We start from the raw sequence: 13107 nt of genomic DNA on the forward strand, positions 1-13107 counted from the left end.
CTTACATTCCCCTGAGTTATAATTCTCCTGGGGTAGGTTGGGGAATCCTAGCAGAGGCCATCTCCCTGAGCCAGGCTTTGGGTCCAGTGCACCATAGAAGTTTGCTCCCGGGGCCGGGTGTGGTGGCTCGCGCCTGTAATCCCAGCACTTAGGGAGGCTAAGGTGGGCAGATCACGAGGTCTGGAGTTCAAGACCAGCCTGATCAACATGATGGAACCCCATCTCTACTAAAAATACAAAAATTAGCTGGGCATGGTGGCACATGCCTATAATCCCAGCTACTCAAGAGACTGAGGCAGGAGAATCACTTGAACCCGGGAGGCAAAGGTTGCAGTGAGCCAAGATTGAGCCACTGCACTCCAGCCTGGGTGACAGAGCGAGACTACATCTCAAAAAAAAAAAAAATGTTTGCTCCTTGGGAGAGTGGACAGGTCCTTTCCTTCCTTGCCAGACTCCTCATCACCCCGAGAGCAGTCCCTGTTCAGCCTAGGCCAGCACTGGGTGGGGAGGCCCCAAGCGCTACATGAGAGGAGGGGCAGCGCCTCTCGGGAAAGTACAGGGATGCTGGGTAGTGGCTCATCCAGATGGGGTGGGCAGTGTTGGGTGTTCTTGCTCTAATGCTTGTCCTTGGTCTCTAGCCCTGGCCTAGTGTGTCCAACCTGGCCAAGGACTTCATTGACCGCCTGCTGACAGTGGACCCTGGAGCCCGTATGACTGCACTGCAGGCCCTGAGGCACCCGTGGGTGGTAAGCATGGCCGCCTCTTCATCCATGAAGAACCTGCACCGCTCCATATCCCAGAACCTCCTCAAACGTGCCTCCTCGCGCTGCCAGAGCACCAAATCTGCCCAGTCTACACGTTCCAGCCGCTCAACACGCTCCAACAAGTCACGCCGTGTGCGGGAGCGGGAGCTGCGGGAGCTTAACCTGCGCTACCAGCAGCAGTACAATGGCTGAGCTGCCTGGCTGTGCGCATGTGCGGCACGGCCCAGCCTGGCCACACACTGTGATGCGCTCTGGCTCCGATGTCCTTTCTGGCGATAGGCCTGTGTGACCCGCAGTAGGTGAAGAATGTCTGGCGCCAGCCCCTTCCCTGTGCCTTCAGCAGCCCCTGTCCTCACCATGGGCCTAGGCCAGATGTGAGAGAGTGGAGGTAGCCCAGGGGGCTGTGACCCACCCTGAACTCGGAGCCTCGCCTGGCACTGATACCCCTCTTGGGCAGCTGCTCTGGAGTTTTGAAGGGATAGGACCTGGCCTTCACTGTCTTCTTTGCCCTTTGGCTCTTCTCAAATCAAAGGGGGCCTGCAGTGCAAGGTGGAGGGTGTCCTGTGGCCTCAGGACCCTTTAGGACAGTTGCTTCTGGGACCCCCTTTCCTTCACAGAGCCCTCCCTGGCTCCACACATTCCCACACATCCTGATCCTTAAGATTATGCTCCAATGGGAGATCCAGGTAGGCACAAAGCTTGTGCCCTGTCTGGACTGGTAGCCCTCAGCTAGATCCAAATAGCCCTCCACCTCCCAGCCAAGATCTGTCTTCCTTCATGGTGCCCCCAGGGAGCCCTCCTGGTTCCAGGACCTGCCAGGACCTCTGGTAGTGGGGCCATGGAGTGGACCTTCACCCTTCTGGACTGTGTGGCCATGCTGGTGGTCGGCTTGCCCAGGCTCCAGCCTCTCCAGACTCTGAGGGGGTCTCTGCCCACCAGCCCACCACCCTTGGTGCCTTCTTTGTAGAGCCCACCACTACCTCCCTCTCCCCCTTGGATGCCCATTCCATTCCCCAGGTGCCTCCTTCCCAACTGGGGGTGGTTAAAGGGAGCCCCACTGCTGCTACCTGGGGGATGGGGCACCTGGGGGCCAAGGCAGAGGGCAGGGGGCTCCTTCACATTAGGGTCCAGTGTCAGCCCAGGTTCTATCTTTTGGTGCAGCCCATTGCCCCTTCCCTTCAGGCTTTGCCGCTCCCTCCTCTGCAGCTGCATGAATACGCCATCTGGTGTCTGCAGGGAGTGATCATTGCACTCCCATCGTGCACACATGTAGTCGTCCGAGAGGACATGGGAAGGAAGGAGTTGCTGCACTGGGGGAGGGTCTTGGGCTACTCACCTCTCCCCTTCTGCTGAGCTTCTGCGCACCCCTCCCTGGAACTTAGCAATACTGTGTGACCTGCCTCTGAACGCTGGGTGCCTGGGGCACTGCCTTCTCACACCTGGCCTTGTCCTGTTCACCCTGTGCTGCTTCCCTTCACAGCATTAACCTTCCAGTCTGGGTCCCGCTGAGTCTCAGGCTGGAAAGAGCCCCTGTGGGAGGTAGGTAGGGTTGGGTGGCTGCTTTCCTAGAGGCCTGAGCCAGAACTGTCCCCATGGCTGTTGTGGTATCTCCCCCTACCACAAACCAGGCTGGAACCTGAGCCCCTCCTTCCACAGCTGCCTTCAGTGGGTAGAATGGGGCCAGGGCTCAGCTTTGGCCTTAGCTTAAATGCAGGGCCCCTGCCAGTGGGGAATGGTTTGGCTGTCACTCAGCTTCTACCAGTCAGCAGCCTGGGCCAGGCCCTCCTCTTCCTGCATGTGCCACCTCCAGTGGGAAACAAAACTAAAGCGACCACTCTGTACCAAGTCCACTGTGCCTTAGACACCCCCTCCTGTCATCCCCACTGCCCCCTGGACAGGAGGCAATGGAAAGCCAAGCCCCATGGCCTCAGAATTTCCTCCCAGTTCCCCAAGTGTCTCTGGGGGCTTAAAGCCTTGGGGATTATGTTTTCTCTTGCCCAGGATAGGCCTGGTCCTGAGGGCAGGATCAGGGGTTTGGAGATGTGGGCCTTTGACAGACCCACCTGGGCTTTCATGCCATGGACTGTGGATGGAGAATGTGCAGTTATTTATTACGTGTATTCAGTTTGTAAATGTATCCTCTGTATTCAGTAAACAGGCTGCCTCTCCAGGGAGGGCTGCCATTCATTCCAACAGCTCTGGCTTCTTGCTGTAGAACCAAGGGGTTGCCCTGGAGGAGGGCATGGCTACTCTAGGAAGAACCACTACTATTCAAGGAGTCACTCAGCCCCTTCCATGTCAGAAGTCCAGGTAGGGAGTCCGACCCTCAACAGCCTCTCCTTTATCCTGAGCCAGAAAGACAGACAAGAATGCATGATGGGACAGTGCCTGAGTCTTTAATGGGTTGAGCTGCGGAGGGGCCCGTGGTGGGCTCAGTTGTAGGCTATGACCTGGTTGATCCAGGCGCTGAACTTGCTAACTCGGGTGTACATAGCAGGTGCACGCACATTGCAGTCTTTGGTGCCCCAGGAGACAATACCAATAAGCACCCACGCGTTTCCCTTCTGGCAGACAAGAGGGCCTCCAGAGTCACCCTGAGAAGGAAGAGGGTGGGAGAAGTGAGTGTGGGGGGTTGGGAGGTGTGCCAGGGGATGGGGTGCCGTGGCTCACCTGGCACGAGGAGGCACCTGCGCCACCTGCGCAGATCATAGAGTCAGTGATACTTGAACCCCAGTATTGCTGGCACTGATTCACAGTGACCAGGGGCAAAGCCACCTGCTGCAGACGTGCTGGTGTCACATTGCCTGTGGGGCAGGAGGGGTGGTCAGGCTGGGCCCAGAACACTAGTCCTCACCTCAGTCCTCCTGCCCTGAGCTTTGACCTGAGTTCTTACCCACACCACTGAGGCGACCCCAGCCGGTGGTGACACACGTGAGGCCTTCAGTGAGAGCCTCGTTCGAGGATGCCAGGCAAACTGGTGAGATGCGTGTTGTGTACTGGGCTGGTGAGGCGAGCTTCAGCAGCGTCACGTCATTGTTCATGGTAGTGGGGTTCCAGCTAGGGTGTGTAATGGCCTGTGGGGCCAGAAGCAGGCCATGTTGGGCTGGGGTGGGTCCCGGCAGCTGGGGCTGATGGGTGCTGCGTGGGGTAGGCCAGGGCATGTCCTGAATTCCTTGTTCCCAGCACCCACCCACCTGCACCGCCTACTCTTCTTCCATGTCTGCAGCCCAGGCACTCACCCGAGAGATGGACAGAACCTGCAGGGGCTCTGCATTGGATGATTGGTCATACTCGCCCAGGACAACAAAGTGACGGCCAGGTCTGCAGGGAGGTGGGGTTAGGCAGCTGCAGGGAGGGCAGAACTGGAGGGGGACAGCCAGGGGAGGAGGCAGGAAGAGGTGAGGCGTGGGGCAGGTGGAGTGAGGGCGCTCACCTGACATTGCAGTGGGCAGCAGTGACCACCCAGGACTGGCTGATGAGAGAACCACCACAGAAGTGGAAGCCGCTGCTGTCCTGGGGTCAGGGCTCAGAGATTAGAGTGGGGATGGGTTGTTCAGGCTGCCGCTAGGCATGACATACCCAGGACCCTGCCCACCCCTCCAGTGGTGTACCTGCAGGGACACCTGCCAGGGCCAGGAGCCCGGCACTGCATTCTCCCCGTTGACAATCCTCTGGCTGAAGCTCAGTGCCGGTTTGATGGCAGGAACACCGCAGCCTGACCATTGGGCTGGTGAGGACCTGCTTCCCAGGCCTCAGCCTGCCTTTTCCCACCTCCTTCTCCTGGGTGCCCCGGGCTGTGCACCCTGGAGAGGTCTGTAGAGAGGGTACAGCACTACCCCTTCCCCAACAGAGTACATGCAAGTACCTTCGGGCCCCACAGCTATCTTGGTTTTCCCCATCCAACCAGTCCCCCAGTCCTGCCGTTCTCCCCCCTCTTGCTCCAGCCTAGTCCCATTGTTTCCCGTCTCTACCCCTGGTCTCTTTGACCTCTCCAGACCTGAACAGTTCATACCATTCATCCAGCCAGAGGGTTCTTTCTAAAAGACATGGACAGGTCTTCCTGTCTCAGCTTCCTAAACCATGCCCCACCCCACTCTTGCCCCCTCCCATTCCTGCAGGCCTGTTCATGCTCCCCTGCACTGGCACATCCTGTTTCCTTTGCCCACTCTGTCCACCTGCATCCCTTCCAGCCAGTCTGGCCCCTTGCCTGGGCTGGTGCTGGGAGCTGAGTTGCCCCCAGGGCTGAGTTAGGGCTGGTCCTGGCTCACTTACCCCAGGAGGAGCTGAGGAGAACCAGGCTCAGAGTCAGGCTGAACAGCAACATCGTGGCAGATGTGAGGTTGGGAGCTAGGCCTGGCTTTATGGGTGTTCTTGTCCTTGAGCTAAAGCTCCAGGCCTGAGGCCAGGCCAGCTGTGTAGACTCAGTCCCCTCTCATGATCCAGTCAAGACAGGCTCTTTAGGCCAAGGTCCTCTAACTCAGGCCTGGACTTATCAGACAAGAGCCCAGGTGTGAGGCTCTCACCTCTACCACCTCCCAATGCCTGGCCTCTAATTGGCTCCCTGAACCATCTCCCATTCTAATGTTGAGCTGTGGATACAAGGACAGATGATTTAATTAGTTCTATAGTGACAACCTGGTGGCTGGGATTAGAGGAGTCTCCCAGGGCTATCAAAAGCACCAGGCTCTCAGAAAAGGCTGCTCAGCGTCCAGGATGTTCTGACTGGTGAGGGAATGCTTATTCTAGTGGACTTTGCTGTGAAGGCCAGGGCCATGAGGTTATGGCAGGTTGCGAGTCGTAACACATCATGGTTCCACATCCATTTGGAACAGGAGTCACAGGTCTGCTCAGAGATGGTGACTCTCTCACCAGCATGTGGTTGAGTTGGATACAAACCTGCATTTGTCTGGTGCTGAAGCCCCCACTCTAAACAATGAGATGATGCTTGTGAGGGGCCTGGCACTTAGAAGGGCAAAGTGTGAGCTCTTGGTGCCTGGCAGACCCTGGACTGAGGCTGCAGTGGAGAGTGACAGCCATCAAATCTCTGGCAGTCTCTCTAGGCCTTGGGGCTTCCATGGGCAAGCCCCTGGTGTCTGTAGCCCATTTGTTACTGAGCTGCAGTTCAAGCTTGAAGAGAGAAGATACCCTGTGTGCAAAGTTCCAACAGGTGTGTTGGCTGGCCTCCTGGGAGTGTGAGGGTTTTTTTTTTTTTTTTGGGAAGGAGTCTCACTCTGTCACCCAGGCTGGACTGCAGTGTCACGATAACAGGTTGCTGCAACCTCTGCCTCCCGGGTTCAAGTGATTCTCCTGCCTCAGCCTCCTGAGTAGCTGGGACTACAGGTGCGTGCCACCACGCCTGGCTAATTTTTGTATTTTTAGTAGAGATGGGGTTTTACCATATTGATCAGGCTGGTCTTGAACTCCTGACCTCATGATCCACCTGCCTTGGTCTCCCAAAGTGCTGGGATTACAGGCATGAGCTACCACGCCCAGCCAGCAAATATAACAAAATACTAATTGTCAGGTCTGTGGTGACCTGACAGTATATGGGTATTCAATATACAACTCTTATCAACTTCTCAGTTACATTTACAAATATATGTAATAGAATGTTGCGGTGCAGGGAGCATAGTCAGCGGCCCAAGGATGTCCAGCCTGGCATAGACCCTCCCTGGAGGCTGCACATACTCTCCTTGACAGTTCTGAAGCTCCAGTGGAGTTAAGCCGTTCTCGCTGAAGGCAGGATGCTCTTGCTGGCACCCAGCAGCCAGGCCTGAGACTCAGCGGGGGCCTAGCAAAGGTTTATTTGAGAAACATGTCATCTCCCCATGTGAGTCCTGTGGCCCCTATTGGCCTGGAAAACTTGGAGTCAAACAAGCCCAGCATGTGCAGACAGAAGCCAAGCTTCTGTGAGCAGTGCAGGCATGCTTCATCTTCTGAGTGGTGTCACGGGTAAGGAATGTTGCAAGGTTGAGGAGTGCTTGGTGAGACCTTGCATTGCAGTCAGGGAACAGCTCCTCTGTTAGCATTTTAGCCCCAGTGGAGCCTGTGGGGGCCTGACTGAAAGGTATGGACTTTGTCCTGGGCCACTTAGGAGCCATGGAAAGTCTCTAGGAGGTGGTAGTACATGGGGTCTTTCAGGTTTTACAAATCTCCAGTGGACCAGAGGGCAAGAGCAAGGCAGTGCAGTTGGCAGGGGAGCCAGAAGGAAGGTTCAGGTGGAGACAGGATGGGGGCGTTTCATCCAAGCCTGCAATGCTGGCAAGGGCTGGGGTTCTGGAGTAGTAGACACCTGAGGTGATGGGTGAAGGGCATCTCATAGGCCAGGCACTGGAGCTCTGGGAGGTAGTGGCCCTGCGGGGACGCCTTAGCTACAGAGCCCTGCTGGCTGCCTGCCCGCCCACCCACTCCACTCAAGAATGACACAGTCATTTGTTTAGCTGTTTGTATTTTCTGGGTTTATTTCCCCTTGTTCCAAGCTCTAAGCCTCAAGCCTATTTTACTCCACCTCCATAGCCTGCACGGTTTCCTCCACTAGCTCCAGAGTTAGTGGCTTTACTGTCTGGGTCAGGACAGCTGTGGTTCCAGGCACAAAGTGGTAGTGACCAGACCTGGGAGGGAGGAGGGACAGCTTCTGAACATGAGCCTGTCATGTGGCCCATCCCCTTCTTGCAGCCCCCATCTCTTCTGCTATGGCTCCACACATTCCTGTGGTCCCCCATCTCCAGCTCTCACCTTTTCACGGGTTCTGTGGGCGAGCTCAGTGTCCTCAGTAGCTTGGCGCCTGACTTCATGATCACACATGCGTCCACATTGCCCCCGGAGCCCAGGTCACCCAAGATTCCTGCGGTGATGGCTTCCACCAGCAGCCCCTGAGCAGCCTCCAGCTGCAGTGATGGGTGTGTAAGGCCTAATGGGCCCTCTGCTGTTAATTTAGGCTATAGCTTGGGGACTTGCCTGTCCACTCACCCAATCTGGTCTTGCCCCCCAAACCCCCACTGTTTCTCCCTCGGAGCCTTAGCTACCTTTGGGGAGACATACATCACCTGCTTCTATCCTAGCCCAAACAAAATCTAGGCTCTAGACATTGATATAAGTAGGACCCTACTGGTCCTTCCCTCCACCCTCGGTTCCAAAAGATCTTCTGTGAGCTTCGATTTCTCCCAGGCATCCAAGTTTGGTATTGGACGGTGTGGTGTAGGGATCAAACTTCTCTGCTCTTACTCCACACACCCTTCAGTGGTCACCTCCTCCGACGAGCCTTCCCCCACCTCCACACTGGGTCAGGGTCCTGTGCTTCCCCAGCTCCCAGGTGCACATCCCACCAAGGTCCATATAGTGGGGAACAGAGGCTGCTCACCGTCATGTTCGGCTGGAACCGGTCTTCTAGCACCGCCAGGGCAGCGTCCTGGCCAGAGCCTGAAGGCAGGAGAAGCATTGAAGTCAACGGCTGCCACCCGGTTTGGAGTAGAAGCCTGAGGCCAAGGTCACAGGGGAAGGGTTCGAGGAGAAGGGACCGAAGTGCTCACCCAGGGCCGTGAAGAGCATACGGCTGTAGGAGCCATGGGGATGTACACCGTAGAGCTGCGGTCCAGTCAGATCTACGCCGCCCACGATCAGCGATGCACCCACGTGGCCCTGGTACCTGCTTGTGGATGGGCGGAGTCGGCCACAAGCGGGTCCCAGGCCTCGACCCTCTATGCCCCACCCGTGGGTGCTATCCCCGCCCCTTCATGTGGCCTGGAGCTCGATAGCTGACATCGCCTCTTCCTGTAACCCAGCTTCTCTTAGTCCGGCCTCTTCCGGTCACCTGGCCCGTCGCGACCCCGCCCTTTTGTTCTGCCTTTTTATTGGCCCCTCCCCTGCAACGGCCGCTCGCGGGGTCCTGTCAGCCTCGCCCCCGCACCGGAAGAGCGTCTGGCGCAGGATGCGGGTGACCGTGGGCACGCGGGGTTCGCGGCCCGTAGATAGCGCGTGTAGCTCCATCTTGGACGCCACCATCCGTGTAATCATCTCGGCGTCCGCGGCTACTCCAGCCCCACAGCAGCTGAGGGGAAAAGGGAGGATTGGCGTGGGCAGGGCTGGGACATGCGGAGACCGGAGTGGGAACGAGGGGGCGGTTCTTTTTTGCGTGCCGGAACTAGGCTAGGGGAGTCTCACTAGATTTTGGGTGCGATGAAATGGATCTTCTCGCAGCTCTTGTCCGCCACGACAGAATCATTAGTGGCTCGCGTGTCGGCGCCCAGAATGACCCCGTCCTGGGGGGGAGGGGGACCACAGCCTCAGTGCCTGCTCGATGCTCCCGACACCCCTCCACTCCCCCGTCCCTCCCCGCGGCTTACTTGGAACACAAGGCCCGCGATGGTGGTCCCGGTCTTGCGTGCATGAGGGACCTTGAGTCCCGGGAGGACGCTTTTCAAGGACGCATTTCTGGAAACGGAGGAGGGCGCCCAGGCTTCAGCTCTACTTCCAAGACCCCTGTTGCTTCCCCTAACCCGGTCCTAGTCTCCCTCATCTTCTGGTGTAAGCCTGGAACCCGTCGCCGAACACACCCTCCCCCACCCCCAACCAGGAAAAAGGGCCACAACCAAGTAGAGGCGGCTTGGGAGTGACCCTCCCCCTTCACCTTTGGCAGTTCTCGAAGGAGAAGCCCCCTCGGATCTCCAGGGCTGGCTCCAGCATCTTGGGGCAGGCAGAGCGGATTAGGGGTCGCGGGCAGATGGGTGGGTCAGACAAGTGGGGCCAGTGAGGAGCTGAAAAGTCCTCTGCTAGGCTTCACGTCTGTCCTTTCTGCTTTCACTTTCGTTTTTACCCTTCCTTAAAGTCCCCTGGCGGTTTTCTGCATCTTCTCTTTCACTTTCCGCTTCACGTGTGGCTCTGAGCATTTTGGGTGCGGGATGATGTCCCTTGCTGGACCCTTTGTGCTGCTCATTGGGTCCTCTGTTGAACAGAGGGACAAGTCTCTTCCCTTCTGGACATTGTTCAGCTTCTCCTCCCCCTCCATCTGAGCCCCCTGCTCTTACCCCAGCCTCAACTCTGATTTCCAGTCTCAACACCCTAAGGCTGTCAGAGCCTTGGCCAGGCCTCTGCATTGTTGCTGGCTACCCGGCAGCATCAGGCATGGCTGACTTTTGTTCCTTGTCACCTTTCTTCCAGCTCTTGCCTCTTTCGTTGCCTTTACTCCTCTTCGAAACCTCAAACAGAGGCTCAGTCAGCCGCAGGGCTACTGGTCTTTCCATCTTCCCTGTCTCAGGTGCCATCTTCCCTCTCTCAAGAGGGGCACCGTGGCTGCTGGTTTCCACTCATGGCCAAGCCTTGTTATTTCACCTCCCAGTGACCTCTTTTTCGTACCCGTCTTTCTTCTAGCACTTCTCATGTCAGCTAGCATCTTCTCCCACACGGACATTGCCCTGTCCTCCCTGGTTACTTCGCAATTCTTGCCCCTCATCTCAGGCTACACTTTACCCTGCAGAGAGAGAGTCTTTCTAAATTGGAAATCTGGCACACTCTGGTTTAAACCCTTCAACAGGCCGGGCCTGGTGGCTCACCACGGTAATCCCAGCACTTTGGAAGCCCAGGAGTTCCGAGGCCACAGTGAGCCACGGATCACACCATTGTACTCCAGCCTGGGCAATAGACCCTGTCTCAAAGCGGGGAAAAAAAAGATTTGGGTGCTCGCTTTGGCAGCACATATACTAAAATTGGAACGGGACCGGGCGCGATGGCTCAAGCCTGTAATCCCAGCACTTTGGGAGGCCGAGGCGGGTGGATCACGAGGTCAAGAGATCGAGACCTTCCTGGTCAACATGGTGAAACCCCGTCTCTACTAAAAATACAAAAAATTAGCTGGGCATGGTGGCGCGTGCCTGTAACCCCAGCTACTCAGGAGGCTGAGGCAGGAGAATTGCCTGAACCCAGGAGGCGGAGGTTGCGGTGAGCCGAGATCGTGCCATTGCACTCCAGCCTGGGAAAAAAGAGGAAAACTCTGGCTCAAAAAAAATAAATAAAAAAAAAAAATTGGAACGATACAGAGAAGATTAGCATGGCCCCTGCGCAAGGATGACAAGCAAATTCGTGAAGTGTTCCATATTTAAAAAAAAAAAGTTACTAAAATTTTTAAAAAGTTAAAAAAAAAAAGATTTAGGTTTGAGCTTAAGAGCAGCATGTAGCTGCTGAAGTGTTTACTTTTTATTTTTATTTTGAGGGAGTCTCACTCTGTTGTCCAGGCTGGGATACAGTGCTGTGATCTCAGTTCACTGCAACCTCTGCCTCACAGGTACAAGCAGTCTTCTACCTCAGCCTCCTGAGTAGCTGGGATCGCAGGCACACACCACCATGGCTGGCTAATTTGTGTGTGTGTGTGTGTGTGTGTGTGTGTGTGTGTGTGTGTGTGTGTGCACGCGCACGCGTATATATTTATTTTATAGAGATGGGCTTTCACCATGTTACCCAGGCTGATCTTGAACTCCTAAGCTCAGGCGATCCACCCTCGGCCTTCCAAAGTGCTAGGATTATAAGAATGAACCACAGTGCTGGGCCGTTTTACTTTTTAAATTTTTTTATTCTCTTACTTTTTTTTTTTTTGGAGACAAGATCTTGCTGTTGTGCTGTCTGGAGTGCCGTGGTGCCATCTCAGATCACTGCAGCCTCTGCCTCCCAGGTTCAAGCAGTCCTCCCACCTCAGCCTCCCTAGAAGATTTGACTGCACGTGTGTGCCACCACACCTGGCTAATTTTATTTTATTTTATTTTATTTTATTTTTTTTTTGAGGCGGAGTTGCGCTCGTTACCCAGGCTGGAGTGCAATGGCACGATTTCGGCTCACCGCAACCTCCGCCTCCTGGGTTCAGGCAATTCTCTGCCTCAGCCTCCCGAGTAGCTGGGATTACAGGCACGCGCCACCATGCCCAGCTGACTTTTTGTACTTTTAGTAGAGACGGGGTTTCACCATGTTGACCAGGATGGTCTCGATCTCTTGCCCTCGTGATCCACCCACCTCGGCCTCCCAAAGTGCTTGGATTACAGGCGTGAGCCACCACGCCCGGCCAATTTTTAAATTTTTTTTTTTTTTTGAGACGGAGTTTCGCTCTTGTTACCCAGGCTGGAGTGCAATGGCGCGATCTCGGCTCACCGCAACCTCCACCGCCTGGGTTCAGGCAATTCTCCTGCCTCAGCCTCCTGAGTAGCTGGGATTACAGGCACGCGCCACCATGTCCAGCTAATTTTTTGTATTTTTAGTAGAGACGGGGTTTCACCATGCTGACCAGGATGGTCTCGATCTCTTGACCTCATGATCCACCCGCCTCGGCCTCCCAAAGTGCTGGGATTACAGGCTTGAGCCACCGCGCCCGGCCTCCAATTTTTAAATTTTTTGTAGAGATGGGACCTCACGATATTGCCCGGGCTGGTCTCGAACTCCTGGGCTCAGTCAAGTCAAACTTGTCTTTACAGTGGTCCATTACTGTTCGCATCCCTATGACCTCAGTGTAGGCACCACCGCCTCTGGGAAGCCTTTGCTGACCTGAAAGACTCAGCCTCTTTTGCTCCCTAAACTTTTCTTATTTTTATTTTTTCTGCTCCCTAAACTTTTCTCAGAGCACTTAGCTTCATACTAATTAAACTTTCATTAGTGAAATGATCTGACTAATAATGGTTGTCACTCTCAGATTCTAATTCTAAACTTTTTTTTTTGAGACCCAGTCTTTCTTAAGACAGAGTCTTGCTCTGTCACCCAGACTAAAGTGTAATGACACGATCTTGGCTCACAGTAACCTCCGCCTCCCAGGTTCAAACGATTCTCGTGCCTGAGCCTCCTGAGTAGCTGGGACTACAGGTGTGTCCCACCACGCCTGGCAGGTGTTTCGTATTTTAGTAGAGGTGGGGGTTCTACCATGTTGGCCAGGCTGGTCTCGAACTCCTGACTTCAGGTGATCTGCCTGCCTTGGCCTCCCAAAGTGCTGGGATTATAGGCGTGAACCACCATACCCGGCCTCTAAACTCTTTCGGCCCTGTCAGTCACCCACCACTCAAAAGGCCCTGTCTCACCTGTCCTTTTGGGAGCTTGGAGGACAGCTCAAATCACCCCCTCCCTGTACTCCTCTCACAGGACTGTGGGTGCAGCCAGCTCCAGTCCCCATGCCCAGCACAGAGGCAGGCATGGTGCATGCTGCCTCAAAAGCTTGACCAGGAGAGTGGACAGCTGTACATCTAGGGTGCCCAGCTCAGTCCCAGGCCTCAGCCGAGCCCATCTTGCCTCACTCCGCACTGACCTGTGGCTGGTGACGAGTGAAACCTGGTGTGGGACTCTAGTGCCTCCCTTCAACTCACAACATACACATCAGGGC

At 55.6% G+C, this 13107-nt stretch overlaps 3 protein-coding genes and 1 pseudogene across 6 annotated transcripts in view; 2 read left to right on the plus strand and 2 right to left on the minus strand.

Moving 5' to 3' along the window:
- PSKH1 (protein serine kinase H1) overlaps positions 1–2959 on the plus strand; it is a 39146-nt gene extending 36187 nt beyond the window's left edge. For all 3 annotated transcript variants that reach the window (XM_032283775.1, XM_032283778.1, XM_032283777.1), the window contains one exon: positions 639–2959. In XM_032283775.1, the coding sequence (XP_032139666.1) occupies positions 639–956 (318 nt within the window). In that variant the 3' untranslated portion in view covers positions 957–2959. The remainder of the gene's footprint in view (positions 1–638) is intronic.
- CTRL (chymotrypsin like) lies at positions 2855–6026 on the minus strand. The gene is made up of 7 exons (XM_032283781.1): positions 5037–6026; positions 4376–4479; positions 4198–4277; positions 4004–4085; positions 3658–3838; positions 3435–3568; positions 2855–3358 (listed from the first exon to the last, which is right to left on the minus strand). The coding sequence occupies exons 1-7, from the start codon at positions 5086–5088 to the stop codon at positions 3197–3199; spliced, it is 795 nt and encodes a 264-aa protein (XP_032139672.1). The 5' UTR covers positions 5089–6026; the 3' UTR covers positions 2855–3196.
- A 1173-nt stretch (positions 6027–7199) lies between these two features.
- Positions 7200–10091, minus strand: PSMB10 (proteasome 20S subunit beta 10). 2 transcript variants are annotated; one of them, XM_032283779.1, is made up of 8 exons: positions 9391–10091; positions 9107–9194; positions 8925–9022; positions 8671–8811; positions 8294–8409; positions 8125–8183; positions 7500–7651; positions 7200–7375 (listed from the first exon to the last, which is right to left on the minus strand). In XM_032283779.1, exons 1-8 carry the CDS (start codon positions 9444–9446, stop codon positions 7264–7266), a joined length of 822 nt encoding a protein of 273 aa, XP_032139670.1. In that variant the 5' UTR covers positions 9447–10091; the 3' UTR covers positions 7200–7263. The 2 variants fall into 2 exon arrangements, with proteins under 2 accessions (XP_032139670.1, XP_032139671.1); XM_032283780.1 differs by lacking the exon at positions 7500–7651.
- A 673-nt stretch (positions 10092–10764) lies between these two features.
- Positions 10765–10858, plus strand: LOC116555886 (annotated as a pseudogene).
- Positions 10859–13107: the final 2249 nt, after the last annotated feature.

Source organism: Sapajus apella, unplaced genomic scaffold (assembly GCF_009761245.1).
Source record: "Sapajus apella isolate SASKATOON/1434 unplaced genomic scaffold, GSC_monkey_1.0 scaffold15, whole genome shotgun sequence".
Taxonomy (NCBI): Eukaryota; Metazoa; Chordata; class Mammalia; order Primates; family Cebidae; genus Sapajus; species Sapajus apella.

Coding starts and splice junctions, on each gene's coding strand:
- CTRL (XM_032283781.1), bottom strand. CDS start 5,088: ATGTTGCTGTTCAGCCTGACTCTGAGCCTGGTTCTCCTCAGCTCCTCC. Junction 4,086..4,197: donor GCTGCCCACTGCAATGTCAG/GTGAGCGCCCTC, acceptor ACCTCCCTGCAG/ACCTGGCCGTCACTTTGTTG. Junction 3,359..3,434: donor CAGGTGCCTCCTCGTGCCAG/GTGAGCCACGGC, acceptor CTTCCTTCTCAG/GGTGACTCTGGAGGCCCTCT.
- PSMB10 (XM_032283779.1), bottom strand. CDS start 9,446: ATGCTGGAGCCAGCCCTGGAGATCCGAGGGGGCTTCTCCTTCGAGAAC. Junction 9,195..9,390: donor TCCTTCGAGAACTGCCAAAG/GTGAAGGGGGAG, acceptor CTCCGTTTCCAG/AAATGCGTCCTTGAAAAGCG. Junction 8,410..8,670: donor CTGCGCCAGACGCTCTTCCG/GTGCGGGGGCGA, acceptor ATCCACAAGCAG/GTACCAGGGCCACGTGGGTG.